At 46.8% G+C, this 20,339-nt stretch overlaps 1 protein-coding gene across 1 annotated transcript in view; it reads right to left on the reverse strand.

Moving 5' to 3' along the window:
• LOC119251331 (class I histocompatibility antigen, Gogo-B*0103 alpha chain-like) overlaps positions 1-20,071 on the reverse strand; it is a 36,937-nt gene extending 16,866 nt beyond the window's left edge. Inside the window, exon 1 of the mRNA XM_054698126.1 lies at positions 19,936-20,071. Within this exon, the coding sequence (XP_054554101.1) occupies positions 19,936-20,071 (136 nt within the window). The remainder of the gene's footprint in view (positions 1-19,935) is intronic.
• Positions 20,072-20,339: the final 268 nt, after the last annotated feature.

Consider the following 20,339-nt stretch of genomic DNA (forward strand, 5'->3'; position numbering starts at 1 on the left):
TGCTTTCATTTTTTAAAATTTATTTACATATATTTTACATGTTCGCTTTTTAATGATCTATTTATTTATGCATACAAGAACTGGGGTACAGGCCAGAGGTGTGGGGGGTGAGAAGATTCACCAGAGACAAGAGTGAGGAGCAGAACAGCAGATTGACTGAAATACACTGCTGAGGGGAACAGTGGGCCAGTCAGGAGAGGTCTGCTGCGCCATGTGGGTAGCTCCCTGGCCAGCCGGGGATTGAACTCCTGCTGCAGAGGCTATAGATAGCTTCACAGTTTGCATCTTAACCTCTTGTGCCACCAGGGAGGCCGACTTCTGCCCATTTCTTGACTGGATTGTTTACTTTGTTTTTATTGAGTCTCATCAACTCTTTGTATATCTTTGTGATCACTCCCTTATCAATTGTACGGAGTGCAAAGATTTTTTCCCAACCAGTGAGGTGTCTCTCTGTTTTGGTTAATGTCTCTTTTCCTGTACAGAAGCTTTTCAGTTTGCTGTAATCCTAGGTGTTTATATTTTCCTTCACTTTCTTTGCTTTGGGTGATGAGTCTTTAAAGATATTACTGAGATGTATGTTTTATTTTTTTTTTCCTAAAGATTTATTTATTTATTTGTTTGTTTATTTATACAAGTACTGGGTACAGTCAGAAGTGCGGGAGCATGAGCTAATTCACCAGAGCCAGAGCTGGGAGCAGAGCAGGCAGACTGACGAAGTACACTGCTGAGGGGAGCAGCGGGCGGCAGGAGAGGTCTGCGCGCCATGTGGGACCCTCTTTTGGTGGCCGGGGAGCAGCCGGGGATCGAACCAGCATTGCAGAGGCCGCGGACAGCTTTGCAACCCAGCACTCAACCGCCGCGCCACCGGGGAGGCCCAATGTATGTTTTATAGTGTTTTACCTGTGTTCTATATGATTTACGGTTTCTTATGTCCAGATCTTTTGTCCATCTTGAGTTGATTTTTGTGCCTGGTGAGAGGTAGTGGTCTAGTTTCATTCTTTTGCATGTGGTGGTCCAGTTTTCCCAGCACCACTTATTAAACAAACTGTCCTTGTTCATTGTGTCCGTTTAAGTGTCATATTTCGTAGCCAGTTGGTGACTTTGGACTTAGGAGATAAACAGGTCTCCGGGACATAACAACTGGTCCCTAGGTTCTAGGCAAATCCCCAAATATATAGGTCGCTTCCATTTCTTGGGATGGAAACTTAGATTCCAGGGTCCCTGTAATTTGTTTCTGCTTCTGCTTTCCAAGGAGGAAAGCCCCATCCTCCTGGGCATCACCTCACATTCTCCACCCTTTGTAGGAGGGGAGGGGCCTAGGAGAGCCCCCAGGGCACTGGCTAGGAAGACAGGGAAGACTCCTGGAAAAGAGAGCAGATGATGGAAATGGGGACTTTAGGGGACAGAGGTGTAAAGGGGTGCAGTGGGAAGCCAGAGAGGACCGGGCAGCATAGGGGACACTGTGGGGGGAAGGTCTGTGTGGGTGACACGGGCTCTCACTGGGGGCTGAAGCGTCTGTCTCATCTGCGGGGATGCAGCAGTGCTGGCCTGTGACTGCCCAGGGAACCGTGCACATCTGGGACCTTGCCCATCCTTGCAGGGCTGGTGTCACCCACACACACAGGCACATGCCGGTGACAGAGAGGACTGTAACAGGGGGTCTCCCAAGGAAAGAGGAGGTTCCACTTTCCTTGTTCCACCCAAGGGAGGGTGGAGCTGAGCAGGGAGGAGAAGAAGCTGGAGAGGAGAGTGAAGAAAGGAAAGAGCCAAGAGGAGACCTGGGGGAGGCACAGGGAGGGAGCAGAGAGACACGTGAAGAAGCTGCACATGCTTCTTGGTCCTGGACTGGGTGACACAGACGTGGGTGAGAGACTGCGGGGAGGTGACAATGGCAACTTTTATCTTGGTTTTTCTCTTTTCCTCCCAGACTTGCCTGTTTGACCCTTTTCTATGGGTCCCCTCGGGAAGGTGCTTTAGACTGTGACAGGCCTTCAGGCCCTAATCTGGGCCAAACAGGGTAACCAGGTATGTTATGTCCCAGAGACCTGGTTATCCCAACCTGGTTAACCCAAGCACTTTGGGTGCTTGGTTTGGAAACTTTATTCTTTCCCTTTTTTTTTTGTTGTACCCTAATTGTATTTAAGTTCCTTTCCATGAAAGCTCTTACATGTTCTCTCTTGATGCGGCGGATGGCAGAAAGATGGGGAGACAGACGGTTAAAGGGAGGCCGCCCTCCTATTCCAGAACATCCCCCCCCAATTCCCCAATGCTGGGGTGACAGGGAGATTCAGGGAGCCAAGATAAGGGCAGAGCAAGGCCTGTGCCGCTCTGGAGGACCAGCCCAGGGGGCTGATTCTGGGGCTCCAGGGCCCACTCCCTGCAGGCGGGTCAGAGTCAGCCCCACTCACAGCTCCAGGCTGTGGACAGCCCCTCTGTGCCCAACCCTGCAGACACCGCTCTGGGCATTGCATAAAGAAAAAGAAATGAGCACCAAAATGAAATGAAATCTGAAAACAGTAAAAATAAATTTTTATCACCTTTATTTTGAAGGATACTTCCAGGGCACATAGAATTCTTGTTTGACACCATATTTCTATCAGGAACTTGACTGTCACTCCAGCTGCTCTGGCCTCCACTGTTTCTTGTGAGAAAATAGCCACTGATCACTTTATTGCCTTAATTTTCTAGTGTTTTGAAGCAGGGGCAGAGAAGGCTACAAGAGGCCACAGAGCAAGAGGCGGCATGGAAGGAACGGCAACCCTCTGCCCAGGCTCTGAGATCAGGGAGCCACCAAAAGGCCCCAAAAGGCCAAAACCCAAACCAAGAGCTACAGACCAACAAAGGACAGTGCCCGAGAAGAGGACAGGCCACTGTCTGTCGGTCTCACCCACGCACAATTGCAAAGAGACCGCAGGCCCCAGAACAACCACCATGGAGTTTTTTTACAAACAGGGGAAACAAAGAGCTCACTGTACCCACAAGTGGCAGCTGCCTCACCAGGGAGCATCAGTGATTGTCGCCACGGGTCACCAGGGGCCCTGGACAGCACCAGCCAGTAGTTATGGCCACTGCTGGTCCTACAGAGGCGGTGTCAGAGACGCCCACTGGTAGAGGCTCTTTGTGAGCAGTTGGATTACACCAGCAACACACAGCTCTTTGAGACACCAGGCCCAGGGCCTTAGGGGCTCCCCTCAGGCGATATCAGGGACAGGACCGAGGCCCAACTGTGACAGAGTCATTCGGCTTCTCTCCCTCCTCGGAGGGTGGCTGCTGGTGCTTCTTTTCCTCTTTCTTCGGAGGCGGGAACTGTCTTCTTTTCTTCAGGGGCTCCCTTGTCATCTTCTCTCAAGGCTGGGGTCCTCGTCTCCTTTCTTGGGGGGGGGGGACTCCTCAGCTCCCTCCAACCCTGGCTTTTATTCTTTCACCCACAAGTCTGATGGACCAGTTAGCACCCATTAGGTGACAGCTCACAGCTCACACCTGACTGGCCCATTACAAATGGCAGTTACCGGGCTCTGAGGCACAACTGCCACATCTGCCTGTGGTGGAGCAACAGGTGGAAAGGACATCACTGTCCTACCGCTCCCACCGCTGAGACAACTGTTTCCGGTAACAGTTTGTACTAAATCACTTCAAACTTAGCAGCTAAACCACAAAGATCTGGCATCTGGCACAGTCTCTGGAGGTGGGGGGGGCATTAGGAGGGGGCTCACTCAAAGGCTCCAGCTCTTGGTCCCACGAGGCTGCAATGGAAACGCGATGTTGGCAGATCTGAACAGCCATGATCTGCGTGGAAGGACCTGCCTCAGAGCTCAGGTATGTGGCTCCTGGAGAAAACCCTCAGTTCCTTGTCCTGTGGGCATCCCCTTAGCTGAGGGTCCTCTGTGTGCAGGGAGTCACCCCAGAGAGGGACCAGGAGGGGATCCTGGGCAGGAAGTCTCAGGCCCTGTGAGCCTGACTCTGACGTGGCGCGTCCCTTCTGCTTCATTCTCCTCACGAGGAAGAGCCAGCAAGTCAGACACACTCATGGGGGGAACTGTGTCCCCTCCTGTGTATCAGAGTACTGGTAGAAAATTGAAAACCAACACAGCAGACCTTCTGTACGCTAATTATTTCCATTCTGTCCACATGAAAATTAAATTGCCTCCCACCCAAAGCCCCTAAAAGTCTCTCCCATCACAAAAGCAGCGTGACGTCAGCATCTCATCACATGACTCAGGACCACACAGAGGAGGCTCCTTGAGAGCATCTGTGCAGTGAAGCCGTCTGTGCTCAGCTCCTCGTGGGCTGAGGCAGTTTCCTGTCCCAGGAGCCCTTGATGTGGGTACAGTGGAGGACAGACACAGGCAACTTGTACACCCATTTTTAAAAAAAATATTTTATTTATATAATTCTTACATTATTTTTCATTTTTGCACAATGCATTTTCATTTGGGTTATATTCCCCATACAATTCCCCCCCCCCGCTTATTTTGACCCTAATCCTTCCTCTCCCGCCCCTTCCCTCCACCTCACCCCCACCTCCGCAGTGTAGTGTGACTCTGGACCATAGTTGCTTGTTGATTTTGATTATTCCTTTGTATTAATTAGTCTTTTTCCTGGTACCTTATTTAGGTTTTCTAAATTCCTGCTATGAGTGAGACCATCTGGTATTTTTCTTTTTCTTTTTGGCTTATTTCGCTGAGCATGATCCCTTCTAGCTCCATCCATGTTGCTGCAAATTGCATGTGTTTATCTTTTTTGAATGCTGAGTAATATTCCATGGTGTATATGTACCACATCTTCTTGATCCAGTCATCTATTTTTGGGCATTTGGGTTGTTTCCATATCTTAGCTATTGTAAATAGTGCTGCTATAAACATAGGGGTGCAGGTGCCCTCTGGAATTACTGTTTCTGTGTCATTTGGGTAAATACCTAGGAGTGGAATTGCTGGATCATATGGAAGCGCTATCTTTAGTAGGTCCAGAAATCTCCACACAGCTCTCCATAGTGGTTGGACTAGTTTGCACTCCCACCAGCAATGCAGGAGAGTTCCTTTTTCTCCACACCCTCGCCAACATTTGTTGTTAGTTTTTTTAATATGTGCCATTCTCACTGGTGTAAGATGGTATCTCATGGTAGTTTTGATTTGCATTTCCCTGATGACAAGTGATGTTGAACATTTTTTCATATGCCTGTTGGCCATTTGCATTTTCTCTTTGGAGAAGTTTCTTTTTAGCTCTTCTGCCCATTTTTTGACTGGATTATTTTCTTTGTTTTTGTTGAGTCTCATTAGCTCTTTGTAGATTTTTGTGATCAGTCCTTTATAATTAGTGCCGTGTGCAAAAATTTTATCCCAGTCAGGGGGGTTTCTCTTTGTTTTTGTTATTGTCTCCTTTGCTGTGCAGAAGCTCTTTAATTTGATGTAGTCCCAGCTGTTTATCTTTGCCTTCACTATCACTGCTTTGGGTGATGTGTCTGTAAAGATGCCTTTGAAGTGCGTGCCATGTAGTGTTTTGCCTATATTTCCTTCTATATATTTTATGGTTTCAGGTCTTATGTCTAGTTCTTTAATCCATTTTGAGTTGGTTTTTGTGCATGGTGTGAGGTAGTAGTCAAGCTTCATTCTTTTGCATGTAGCGACCCAGTTTTCCCAGCACCATTTATTTTTTTAAATAAATTTTATTTTTATATTCCCCATACAATTGCAACACCCTTATTTTGACCCCAATCCCTCCCCTCCCCTCCCCACCCCCCACCTCCCATAGAGTGTCTCTGGTTCATAGTTTTTTGTTGATTTTGATTTTCACTTTCTTATAGTTATTCATTTTCCTGGTCCCTTATTTAAGTTTTCTAGATTCCTGCTATGAGTGAGACCATCCAGTATTTTTCTTTTTCTTTCTGGCTTATTTTGTTGAGCATGATCCCTTCCAGCGCCATCCATGTTGCTGCAAATTGCATGTGTTTATCTTTTTTGAATGCTGAGTAATATTCCATGGCCCAGCACCATTTATTGAACAAACTTTCTTTGCTCCAGTGCATATTCTTTGCTCCTTTGTCAAAGACTAGTTGACCATAAATCTGTGGGTTTATTTCTGGATTTTCTATTTGGTTCCATTGATCAGTGTACACCCATTTTTTAATATGGTTCTAAAGCAACTTAATTGAGATATAACTTACAACCTTTAAGTCACTTGTTGAAGGCTCACCTCTCATGTCCTTTTGGTAAGCACAGAGCAGAGCAACCATCCCACACTCTATCTTGAGAACATCTCCATCACCACAACAACCTTGTTTCCTGGGCCTGGGCCCATGGGCACCACCCCCACCTTCCCCTCCCCAGCCCTGGGCAGCCGGAGTCCACTATCTGCCTCTGGGGACGGGCCTGGGAAATTCTTTCTAAACACACCTCTGGTGACTCTGCTGACACAGACCTGCAGTCAGGCATTTGGAGTCCCCTAGCCCAATGCATGCTGGTGCCCAGGAATATACTTCATTGGGTGCTGGGGTCACAGAGAACCACGTGATCCCCCCCTGGAGGACCTGCAGACTGGGGTGTGTGAGGAGAGAGGGGCTTCAGTAGCCTGCCTCATAGGGAGCCAAGGGAAGAGCCAGGGAGTTTCCTTCCTCAGCAGGAGGGAATATGGGAGCTGGGTCTTGAAAGCCAGATTTGGGCACAGGAACAGAAGTGGCTCAGGGAGCTGATGGAAGACCAACTGCATGACCTCAGCAGTTACTTTCTTTGTGTGACCTTGGAGATTCCTCCCCAGCACTCTGTGAATTGGGTATTGATACTATCCTGACACCCTCCCCCACTCCCTTTCAGAAACAAGGACATGTAGAATGAAGGGTTATGATAGTACCTAGGTCTGAACCTCAGCTACCTGGTTAATGTCTGGGCCTCCCGCCTGACACCGTCCTACAAACTGACCAGGGGAACAGTGACCGTGGAGCCGTCACCACCCTCTCCAGATACCACACATTTCTTGGTTGTATTTGACTAAAGACAAAAGGACAGTAGAAACTCATCATGTAATCACCCTTTATGTATATGAATGGAACTTACCAAACAAAAAGGCCCAGAGTGACTGGTTGCACCAAAAAACAAAACCTAACATTATGCTGTCTCCAGGAGACAGGATCAAAAAAGTTCTTGGAAAAACACAAGAAAATGGGGCACCCCCAAAATTGCAGGGGCTGCCATATGAGATAAAATAAGCTTCCAGCAAAAAAGGTAACAAGAGACATTTTCATAATCAAATGAATTCAATTCATAATCATATGAATATAATGTGATTAAGGAATCCTACATCAGGAAGACATAACACTCATCAATATACATGCACCAAACAAAGGAGCAGCAAAATATATATGGCAACTTATATATGGCAACTATTAACAAATCTGAAAACAGATATTTGTGTTGGCAGCAACACAATAGTGGTAAATTCAATACCCCACTTTCATCAAGGACACATCCACCTGACAGAACTCAGGGAAACTGTAGCTTTAAGTGAGGAATTAGACCATGTAGGCTGAATAGATATTCATAGGGCGCTACACTCCAAAAAAGCTGAATACATACTCTTGTCAGGTGCACATGGAATAGTCTCCAGAATACACCACTTGGGTCACACAACAAGCATCAATAAATTCATGATGACTGAAATCATTTAAGTATCTCTCTGATCACAATGGTATCAAACTAGAATCAACCATAAAAAGAAACCGGGGGGGAAGTAATATGTGGAGACTGAACAACACACTACCAAATGGCTAGTAGGTTAAGGAGGAAAGCAACCAAGAAATTTAAAAATACCTTGAGACAAATGACAACCTATCAGTAGGGCACAGCAAAGGCAGCACTAAGAGGGGAATACAGAGCAATACAGGCCACATCTAGAATCAAGACAGAGCTCAAGTAAAGAATCTAACCTTACACCTAAAACATCTAGAAAGAACAAATGAAACCAAAAGACAGTAGAAGGAAATAAAATTAAAGCAGAAATGACATGGAAATCAAAGACAGATAAAAAAAAAACCAATGAAACCAAAAGCTGGTTCTTGAAAAAAATAAAATAGACAAATCTTTCAAGCAGGAAAAAAGGGGGGAAAACCCTCTAATAAATAGTAGTATTAGTATTAGTATTAGAAACAAAAGTGGAGAAGTTACAACAGACACTTTAGGAATACAGAGGATAATAAGACAATACTAAATATCTATATGTTGATAAATTGAATAACCTCAAATAACCCAGAAGAAACTGACAAATTCTTAGAAGTATACAATCTTCTGAGACTGAATCAGGAACATTCACAACTAAGCAACTACAAGCAAAGACATTAAAACACAAATCAAAAGTTTCCCAACAACAAAGTCCAGGACCAGACATTTTCAGTGACTTCTACAAACTTTTAAAAATGAACTAATACCTGAGTTTTCCATGCTTAAAAAAAAAAAAAAAAAAAACAGAGGAAGAGGGTCTCCCCTGGTGGCACAGGTGGTTGAGCACAGCGTTGTGAAGCTGTCAGCAGCCTCTGTAGCACCATTTCAATCCCGGCCAGCTGGTGAGGGTCCCACATGGCATGGCAGACCTCTCTTGTCGCACCTGCTGCTCCCCTCAGCAGTGTATTTCATCGGTCTGCCTGTTCTGTTCCCTGCTATGTCTCTGGTGAATCCTCTCACCCTCCCACAAATCTGGCCTGTATCCCAGCAATTGTATAAATAAATAAATAAATCTTAAAAAAAAAAAAAAAGAGGAAGAGGGAACGCTGCAAAACACATTTCATGAGGCCAACATTCCCTTGTTACCAAAGGCAGAGAAGGACATCACACAAAAAAGAAAACTACAGACCAATCCCTGATAAATATAGATGCAAACATCCTCAACAAGACCTTAGAAAACCAAATTCAAATGAACACTTGACTGAGCAGGATTTATCTCAGCAACGCAAAAATGGTTCAACATTTGAAAAAATCAATTAGATTTCTGCTGACACCAATAAGAATGCCTATTATCAAAGTCAAGAAATAAATTTTGTGAGGATCAGGGGATAAAGGACCCTTGTGCACTATTGGTTGGATGTAATTCGTGCAGCCATCTTGGAAAACAATATGGCGGGTTCTCAAAAAAAAAAATAGAATTGCAATATGATCCAGTATTTGCACTTTCTTTTTAAAGATTCATTTATTTATTTATACAAGAACTGCATACAGTCAGAAGCGCAGAAGGGTGAGAGAATTCACCAGAGCCAGGGCAGGGAGCAGAACAGACTGACTGAGGAAACACACTGCAGAGGGGAGCAGCGGGCAGAGCAGGAGAGGTCTGCGCGCCATGTGGGATCCTCACCAGAGGTCGAGGATCTAACCGGTGCTGCAGAGGCTGCAGGAAGCTTTGCAGCCCAGCGCTCAACCGCTGTGCCACCGGGGAGGCCCCCACTATTTCCTCTTCTGGATATTTACCTCAAGAATATGAAAACGGGCCTCCCTGGTGGCGCAGTGGTTGAGCGCTGGTTTGCGAAGCTGCCCGCAACCTCTGCAGAGCCCGTTCCATCCCTGGCCACGGGGCGAGGGTCCCACATGGCACGCAGACCTCTCCTGCCATCTGCTGCTCCCCTCAGCAATGTACATCATCAGTCTGCCTGTTCTGCTCTCCACTCTGTCTCTGATGAATTCTCTCACCCTCCCGTGCTTCTGACTGTACCCAGTGCTTGTATAAATAAATAAATAAATCTGAAAAAAAAAAAAAAAAGAATATGAAAATTCTTATTTAAAATGAGACAGGGCCCCTATATTCATTGCAGTACTATTTACAATAGCCAAAATATGGGACAACCCAAGTCCTGGAGAACAGATGAGTGGGTTATCAAAACATGACATATATCTCACATTTATATATCATGCGAAAACACACACACACAATAGAATAGTACTCAGATATTTAAAAAGATGAAATCTTTCCATTTACAACAATATGGATAGAATTTAAGGGAATTATGGTAAGTCAAATTAAGAAAGACAAATGCTCTGTGATTTGTGGATACAAAGGAAAAAAAACAATCAAGAAACACAACAAAATGGCGGTCACCAGAGGAGAAGGAACGTGGAAGGAATAGTTTGGTGAAGCATGATGATTGGACTTTTGGTAGTGGGTGTGTGAGAAATACACAACTGCCGGGTGAGAAGCTGTACATGTCACTTCTATGAAATGTATAAATTAATGTTACCTCAATAAAAAAAAAAAGAAAAAGTTTCCCCCAGTCTGCTACCCAATCAGAGCCCATGGCCTGATGAGGCCTGGGAAGGAGAGGACAGGACTGTGCTGTCCTCAGGAGCCCCCTGCACCTCCAAAGAGCCACTTTGCACCTGTGCTGCCCCACTTGGCCTGAGCCCCTCCTCTCTCACCTGGACACACACAGACTAGTCTCTCCTGCTACCCCCAGTCTGGGCCCCTTTCACCTGGGACCTGAATCAGGTCCTGCTCTGCTCATAGCCTGGCAGGGGCTCTGCAGCCCCACAGTCACCCCCAGACCCACAGGGTGACCACTTCCCAATCCTCTGACATCCATTCCAGTTTCCCTCACTCTCCCTCTGCTCCAGCTGACCCTCACCCCCTCTGTCCTTGCATACCCAGCACCAGCCAGCGCCCCCCACAGGCTGTTCCCTCCATGGGGCCCTCACCCCCAACACCCCTCCCCAGGGCTTTGCTCCCATGCCACCATCTACACTGACCCCTTGATGGACACAGCTGCCCCCACACACCCCTCCCTCCCCTGCTGCCCGACCTATTCCCTGCCTGTCCCTCCTCTCAGCCTCTCTGCAGGTGGGGGTAGAGTGGGTTTCTTGTTTTATTGTTCACTGTCTCCTGCATGAAAGCAGCTCTCTGAGGATGGGACTCTGATTGATTTATACACAGCACTGAGCATATAGCTGACACCCTATATATATATATACATGTTGTATATATATATTTATATATATATATATATATTAGTGGAAAGAAATGAATTAGTGACTTCATTAATGTAAAGAAATGAATTAGTGTTTGCAATACACATGGAATCAAAAGCAAAAATGAGGGGAAAGGCATGTTCAGTTTTTGACAGTTGTCATCCCTCGCCCTCATGTTCTAGGTCAGTGACTGCTCTTAACTGTGTCATCACATGAGGGTTGGGGAGCTCCCCCATCTTTTTTTTTTTAACATCAGCCTTCACTTTTGTACAATGTATGTTTTCTCCTCTCGGGGCAGTCCCTATAAAATTCCCATCACCAATTCACCTGTGCACCATCACCATAGTCCCTTGTGCTCTTCCCTCCCCTGTTTTGATCCCTCTCCCTCCCTGTGGAAGCACCCCCATCTTTCTAGAGCCAGGACCCCCCCCCACAGCCATCCTTCCTGAAGGAAGAGCTCCTAGAACACCTGGGCCCTACATACCTGAGGGAGACACAGGTACAGAGATGGACACACTCATTTGGGGACCCCCAGGGGGCAGCTGGAGGAGGAGCAGCAGGGAGGGGAGGAGGCAGAGCACAGAGCTGGGGCAGGAGCAGGGCACCATCTCCTCAGGGCTGGGGAGAGACAGGGCAGGAGGCAGCCAGGCCCACACAGAGGAGAAGGGTAGCCAGGAGCTCTGGGCTCAGGGGGGAGCAGGGCCCAGGGCCCCCCACCAGCAGGAACAGTTCCTTCCTAGTGACCCCTTAAGCTCTGAGACCAAGAAAGACAGACCTGGCTTTTCGCAGGTCTTCTGGAAGCCTCTGTGCTGCTAGATCATGAGGTTATTGGAGAAAAACATCCTCCCTTCCCTTTCCACCCGTGGAACTCACACCCCAGACCCACTCTGCTCAGAGCACCAGGACCCTCAGTTCCCAACACCTGGGCCAGGGGTGCAAACTGCCCTCCCTCCCCATCATCACACCCAGTAACTCCCCAGGACAGAGGCCCAATCCAGGCCCCCATGAAGGACAGGCCAGCGCCTGCTTGTGGTCCTGCCCTCCTCAGTGTGAACAGGTGTCCCTAAGAAGCGTCAGGACACACAACACTGTCCCCAAGGAGTCAGGGTCCCCTGAGGGGGCCCCTGTCCTGCTCTGTCTGCTTGTTCAGTTCACCTGAAGGTCAGTCCCTCCCCAGCCCTGACCTGCCAAGGACAAGGACAATGTCCTGCCCCAAGCACAGCAGGAGCCGGGTCAGATTCCCACTGAGGGCTTCGTCCTGTCCTCTCTAAATCTGGGGGGGATTCCTGTCTCCGGGTGAGGGACCCAGTGGGACAGAGCGGCAGAGAAGGGAAACCTGGTCAGAGAAAACATCTTCAATCTGTTATCAAGCAGAATGAGGGGAACCCTAGGACCCCCAAAACTGCAAGTTCTGCCATCTACCACATAAAGGCAGAGCACACTCTGAGTGTGAAAGGACACAGGAGAGTGGCGAGCACAGACAGGAAGGGAAGGGAGGAGAAGAGTTTCCCAACAAAACCCCCAGTTACCCGTCCCCTGGTAGGTAAACACCCAACCACACAGGGTTGCCCCAAAGTGGGGCCACTGCAGCCTGAAATCTTCCCACAAGTCTCCATCAGGTGGGGACCCACAGAGGCCGATGAAAGGCGCCAGGCTAGTCTGGGACAACAGGAGCAAAATGAAAGCACAAACCACAGCCAAGGCCGGTTGTTGGGAGAGACCCCGTGTAGCGAGCAGAAGGGCCTTAACCTGAGTCCCAAAGGCATGTGAAAACATGCGGCGTGGAGGAAAACCTCTGAGTGACCGGACCTGGTGTTGAGTGCCCGGAATGCAACCTGCGTGCGTGGAGTCAAGCGTCTACGTCTCCTGCAGTCTTAGCATAACAAAAAATAATGAGCGAGATTCCCAAGCTCTAGCTAAGGGGCGATAAGATTATGTGTAAGACTTGACCACCTGGCATCTACAAGCCCGGAGTAAACAGTTATCAGTAGCAAAGCAGAATAATTAATCACCTAAGATGTCACTGTGTAGTATGCTTTCATGTTATGTTTAATTCACTCTGAAACAGTATATAATGGGCACTAAGAAAATGAAGGTTCACTGCTTGCTGGACATGACAGTTCCCCGTGTCTGATTTCTTTCACCATCGCGTCCCAGGTCCAGGACTCACAAGAAGTCCACAGCTGGTGTCCCCATGGGTCTCTCCCAAGTGTCTCCTCCCACATCCTCCTGTCCCTGGGGTGAGCCCAGCGCTGAGAAGCAAGGGGGCTTCTCCACACGCCCCTCTCCTGTGTCGTCCCCGCGTCTCTCTCCAGGTGCTCTCTCCCCCACATGCCTGTGTCTTACGGCAGATGTGCCTAAAGGGCCCTGACATAGGGGGTCTCTGTCCAAAGAGGCTGTGTGACCCCACATCTTACTCAGAGAAAAGGCAAAGCCCTTCCAACATCTTCAATGTCTGTACTATGTGGGTGCACAGACCCCGTCTCAGTGACCCCTGCTCCAGCCGCTGCCTCTGACACACAGACATCCCCGTCCTGGGGCGTCTGGTCTGAGGTTGCCCTGCCTGGACAGAGCTTACGCAGACACCCTGTGGGCATGGAGTGTCTGTCAGGTCTTCTTTCAAAGGCGCTGTCCTAGTGAGGCCCACCTGTCCATGCTAGGAGAGTAGCCCTCTTCCTTGTCCCCACACAATTTCTCTGGATCACCTTCCCCCAATTCTTACCCACACCAGGATGCGTCCGAAAATTCATCTCTAACACCAGACTCCTGTGAGCAGGGGCAGCCCCGGGCCTTGTGGGGACAAGAGCGGGTGCCTAAGCCTGATCCATGAACATGAAAAAGAACAGGAGTGCACCAAAACAACCCAAAGAAGTAAAATATAAACACACTGAAGCCTGAGGACCCAGCCCTGTTTGAGCGTAGCCTGATCCAGCCACACGCAGCCTCCACACACATCCTGGAGACAGGATAGGCCCAGGTGGGGTCTGAGTCCCTGTGAACACAGGCCCTGCTGGGACAGGTGCTCCTGAAGGACAAGGACAAAGGAGCAGGGAGATGACCCTTGAGGAGTGACCATGTCAAAGCCCATGATGCACTGAGCACCAACTCGACACAGGCCCTGTCCCCCTCGGCTCCTCACAGCCTCTCCCACCCCCACCTGCACAGACTCAGCACAGCAAACCTGCAGTTCTGGTTGGTCTTCAGGGCTCCTACTTAAATCCTGTCAAATTTTAAGAATCTTTTGAATTAACCCATCCAAAAAACAATGCAGAACAAAACCAGTTTCATGTCTGGTTGTCTATTTTCAATAGGGAAGTGGACATCACTCCTCAGGAAAATACAAAGTCCAGGCAGGGGTGGAGTCAGCCCCACCTCTGCTGGAGCAGGAAAGTCATCAGAGAGAGACACAGGTCAGTGTGGGGAGGGGCCTGGTGGGCAGGGCTGGGCCAGTCTCCTCATGTTATGCTAATGTGACCCCAGACACAGGAGGAAGCCCTTTGCAGCAAGAGAAACAAGAGGATCTTTATTGAGGGAGCACTGGTCACATCACTGCTTACACTGTAGAAGGACAGGGTCTCCCCTCAGATGCTGTGACTGTAGCACACCCACCCCTGAGCCCACAGGCCTCCAGTGGAGTCCACTGTGCTCCCCCTCTCTGTGGTCACCCTTCCCACTGTCCCTCGGGTAGCCACTGCTCTACATGCAGACTTCAAGGGTCAGTGTGTGTGAGCATGTGTTGTTAATAGTCACAATCACCTTTTATTGGTTTCACATAAATAGCTAATAGTTTGCAAAGCATGTTTCTCCAATATATTGATGTTAAAACATATGAACGTATTTATTAGATTTTTGGCAGAGGAGGTGGAAAAAGTGAGGGGAAGATGACAATGTCAAAGCTAATCTTCAGTGACAGGGCTGAATACTTGGCCATCGTTTCCCTTCATAGCAAGTTATAGATTTATAACCTTGAAACATATCAAAAATGCAGTGCTTCAGTTTATTTTAAAAAACAATAGTGAGGAGAGGGCACCCATGGCCTGGGCAGACCGGGCGCGCAGGAGAGTGCGTCTCCTCATCGCCATTTTAGAACAGGGACCTTTCGTCAATAAAGACTGCTTTAAACTGGCAGAAGGCTCCCGGTGGAGCCAGAGGTAAGCTGGGAAGTTCACCCATGCCACGCCCCTTCTGGCCAGCAGTCCGAGCCCAGACAGGGAGCGGACACCCATGGCTGAGACAGACAAGGCACGCAGGAGAGTGCCTCTCCGCCTCGCCATTTTAGAACAGGGACCTTTCTTCAAAAAAGACTACTTGAAACTGGTAGGAGGCTCCCTGTGGAGCCAGAGGGAGAAGGTTCCCTGCACAGTCAGAGGTAAGTTGAAGGCCCCCACAAGCCTGGTTCTGCCTGGCAGGAAGTCAGAGCCCAGAGGGGTATCGGATCGAATGATTTGGAACCCAGAGTGCAATCCAGCTGCCCCACCTCCAGGGAAGTCTGTAGGACTTCAAGACACACCTATGTAATTGAACACAGAAGGAGGAGATATTCTATGACAGTGACCATTAACATACTCAAAGTATCACTGCCTCACTAGACTTCTGGCATAACAGTATTTGACTCATTTGGACTGCCAGTTTCCAAAACCCCCTAAAGAGCATACCAAAAAGATGCCGGCCTGTACCAGAGGCACAGTGTCCCAACACATACGGCAAAGTAGAAGACAGGCAGCAGGGAAAAGAAAAACTACATGCAAAAATCCATAAGATAATTCACCACGACCAAGTAGGATTCATTCCAGGGACACAAGGATGGTTCAACATGTGAAAATCAATCAACGTTATCCAACACATCAACAAAAAGAAATATAAAAACCATATGATAATATCAATAGATGCTGAGAAAGCTTTCGACAAAGTGCAGCACCCATTCATGATAAAAGCCCTTGAAATTCTTGGGATACAAGGAACATACCTCAACATCATAAAGGTCATATATGACAAGCCAACAGCCAGTATCACTCTCAATGGCGAAAAGCTGAAAGCATTTCCCTTAAGATCTGGAACAAGACAAGGATGTCCACTCTCACCACTGCTTTTCAATAAAATACTGGGTATAAGTCTTACCCAGAGCAATAAGACAAGAGAAAGACATACAAGGAATCCAAATAGGAAAAGAAGAAGTCAAACTATCACTATTTGCAGATGATATGATAATATACATAGAGAACCCCAAAAACACCACAGAAAAACTAATTCAACTCATCAATCAGTTTAGTAAAGTGGCAGGATACAAAATCAACACACAAAAATCAGTAGCCTTCCTATACACAAACAATAAATCTGAAGAAGAAATTAAAAAAAACATCCCTTTTATTATCGAAACAAAAAAAATCAAATACTTGGGAATAAACCATACAAAAGAGGCAAAGGACCTATACAAATGAAACTATAAAACACTGTTAAAAGAAAAAGAAGAAGACACAAAGAAATGGAAAGACATCCCCTGCTCATGGATTGGAAAAATAAACATTATTAAAATGGCCATCCTACCAAAAGCAATATACAGATTCAATGCTATTCCAATAAAAATTTCAATGACATTTTTCAAAGAAATAGAACAATTATTGATGAAATTCATATGGAATCACCAAAAACCCCAAATAGCCAAAGCTCTCCTGAATAAAAGAGAAGGGAATGGAGGCATCACACTCCCAGGCTTCAAACTATACTACAAAGCCATAATCATCAAAACTGCATGGTATTGGAATAAGAACAAACACACAGACCAATGGAATCGAATAGAAAATCCAGAAATAAACACACAGATTTATGGTCAACTAATCTTTGACAAAGGAGCAAAGAATATGCACTGGAGCAAAGAAAGTTTGTTCAATAAATGATGCTGGGAAAACTGGGTCACTACATACAAAAGAATGAAACTTGACTACTACCTCACACCATGCACAAAAACCAACTCAAAATGGATTAAAGAACTAGATATAAGACCTGAAACCATAAAATATATAGAAGGAAATATAGCTGAAACACTACATGGCATGCACTTCAAAGACATCTTTACAGACACATCACCCAAAGCAGTATAGTGAGGCAAAGATAAATAGCTGGGACTACATCAAATTAAAGAGCTTCTGCACAGCGAAAGAGACAAAAACCAAAACAAAGAGAAACCCCACCAACTGGGAGAACATATTTGCACACAACACTAATGATAAAGGACTGATGACAAAAATCTACAAAGAGCTAATGAGACTCAACAAAAACAAAGAAAATAATCCAGTCAAAAAATGGGCAGAGGAGCTAAAAAGAAACTTCTCTGAAGAGGAAATGCAAATGGCCAACAGGCATATGAAAACATGTTCAACATCACTTGTAATCAGGGAAATGCAAATCAAAACTACCATGAGATACCATCTTACACCAGTGAGAATGGCACATATTAAAAAAACTAGCAACAACAAATGTTGGCGAGGGTGTGGAGAAAAAGGAACTCTCCTGCACTACTGGTAGGAGTGCAAACTGTTCCAACCACTATGGAGAGCTGTGTGGAGATTTCTGGACCTACTAAACATAGAGCTTCCATATGATCCAGCAATTCCACTCTTAGGTATTTACCCAAATTACACAGAAACAGTAATTCCAGAGGGCACCTGCACCCCTATGTTTATAGCTGCACTATTTACAATAGCTAAGCTATGGAAACAACCCAAATGCCCAAAAATGGATGACTGGATCAAGAAGATGTGGTACATATACACAATGGAATATTACTCAGCAATCAAAAAAAAAAGATAAACACATGCAGTTTGCAGCAACATGGATGGAGCTAGAAGGGATCATCTTCAGTGAAGTAAGTCAGAAAGAAAAAGAAAAATACCGGATGGTCTCACTCATAGCAGGAATTTAGAAAACCTAAATAAGAGATCAGGAAACAGACTAATCAATGCAAAATAATAATCAAAATCAACAAGCAACTATAAACCAGAGACACACTGGGGTGGGGGGATCAGGGAGGGGTGGGGAGAGGAAGAACTAGAGTCAAAATAAGGGGGGCGGAATTGTATGGGGACTATAACCAAAAAGAAAATGCATACATTGTAAAAAGATGAAAAGTGATTTAAGAATTATATAAAATAAAATATTAAAAATAAAACAATAGTGAGGGCCTTTCCTGCTGGTGCAAGGGGTTAAAATGCAGCACTATGAAGTTAACTGCAGCCACTGCAGCACAAGTTCAATCCCCAGCCAGGGAGGTGACCCACATGACGTGGCAGACCTGTCCTGTCTCGCCCGCTGCTCCCCTCAGCAGTGTATTTCAATCAGTCTGCCTGTTCTGTTTCCCACTCTGTCTCTGGTGAATCCTCTCACCCCCTACATCTCTGGCCTATACCCCCCTATCTTGTATACATAAATAAATAAATCTTTAAAAAAAAGTGAAATATATTACTTGGGCATCACATTTCCCTTTCTAACTATATTTACATTCACACAATTTTACACTTATTACATAATGGTTTTTAAAATAAACATCAAAATGTTAAACTAAATAACCCCACATCTGATAAATCATGGCAGTATTAGTATTTTTTCTAATTCCAGTTTATTTATTCATCAGTAAAATGTAATATTTGACAATGTCCAGAGAATAGGGGGACACATGAAATATGAAAAGGTCATTTGCATTGTCACTACTAGATTCTATCAGACCTGCTGTCACATTGGGGCTTTCCCTTGAACAAAGTACTACAAGTGGTCATTGTCGGGCCAGCAGGGAAGACAGGAGCTCACGCCTGACACCAGGTACCACCTGTCACTGTATCCATGCTCCTTGTCATGGTGCTGGGCCTTGGTGCTATTACCACAATGAGTTTTTCTTAATGAATGTGGTGGATTAAGGCAAAAGGACGTAAACTGGTCCCCTCAATCATTTATTTTCTCTATATCTTTTTAAAAATTATTGTAGAGAGAATATAAGTGTAGCGCAACCAACCCACACCAGGTAGTTCCATTACTGGTTCTAGCAGCTGTGTTGGTGTCTTCATGCTCTCTGCTATTTGCCGCCGCACTCCGTCACACTCAGCCACTCTCCGCCACACACCTCCGTCCACTCCACAGCAATCCTCCATCCTCAGCACCGCACCACACTGTGCTGCGCCACGCCACACATGCTACACCATGCCACACCACACCACATGGCGCCATGCTGGTTGGCCAAATGCGCATGTGCAGTGGGAGGGCGGAAAAGCCTGAAGCTTTTCCCCCCTACTTACCCCACAATCCATCCCCTCAGGGTTTTCTGCCATACAGTCTATGTACAAGATTATACAAGTTTCCTTTAACAATCATAAACACTGCAGCCACGGCCCACATAAACAATATATACATCACCACATAACTAAGTTCAATTCTTCTAGGAGCGGAAAGATAAAGAAGTTGCTGGTACCAGCAATGGGAGATCCCTCCCATCTGGCAATATACATGCCAATTTTATGTCCAAAGATAATATTGTAGCTGGCATCAGTGGCCTTCCAGGTCATGAGAACCACACTCGCGTTGCCAGCAAAGAGGCATCATGTAGCAAAAGTGGTGAGCTCATAATAGGCCACAGAGTCATGTCCCCTTTAGGATTGCCCGCTGATCTGCCACCCCAGGGTGGGTAACACGCACCCATGGAGGCCACTGTGCAGTCACCCATGGTGTTATTTGTAAATTGGCCTCCAGGCCACGACCCCAAGGGGCTATCAGAGCCACCTGGCGCATGGGGGGAGCCTTCACAGTCCAGGGCCATTCCCAGTCCACAGTCTGCCCTGGGTCCACTCCAGTTGGGGTTGGCAATAGGATGTTGCACTGCTGTCCCAATCCAGGCTTTAACAAAATATCCGAAGTTTGTATCTGCAATTGGGTGGGAGCAGCAGCACGATGCAGCAGCGCCTCCACTGGGGCCAGGCTGCCTTTCCTGCTCTTCTCATTTAGTGCTCATGGCACATCCCACAGATGTCAGCTCCAGCCGCCAGCATCAGAATGGGGGCAGTAGCTCTCAGCCCTTGCTTCAGCAGGCTGTTATAACGCTCTGTGATCTCTGCAGCTTTGGGATTATAGGGAGTGTGAAACTTCCATTCAACACTCATGTCCTTAGCCCACTGCTGCACCCGAGCTCCTATAAAATGAGTCCCTTGGTTGCTCTCCGCTACCAGCAGACGACCATCTGCAGCACATAGGCATGCCAGTGCTGCCAATGGTCTGCATGTGGAGAAGGATAAGCTGCCAATAACCCGGTAGCAGTGTCCACACAGGTGACCGCATACTGTTGTCCATCAGAGCGAGGTAGTGGTCCAATGATGTCAATCTGCCAGTGTGTCAGGGGCACCTGCTCCTGCAACATCTGGCCTATGGATG

This window comes from Talpa occidentalis, unplaced genomic scaffold (genome assembly GCF_014898055.3).
Source record: "Talpa occidentalis isolate TD23 unplaced genomic scaffold, MPIMG_talOcc4v2.1 talOcc4.2, whole genome shotgun sequence".
Lineage (NCBI taxonomy): Eukaryota > Metazoa > Chordata > Mammalia > Eulipotyphla > Talpidae > Talpa > Talpa occidentalis.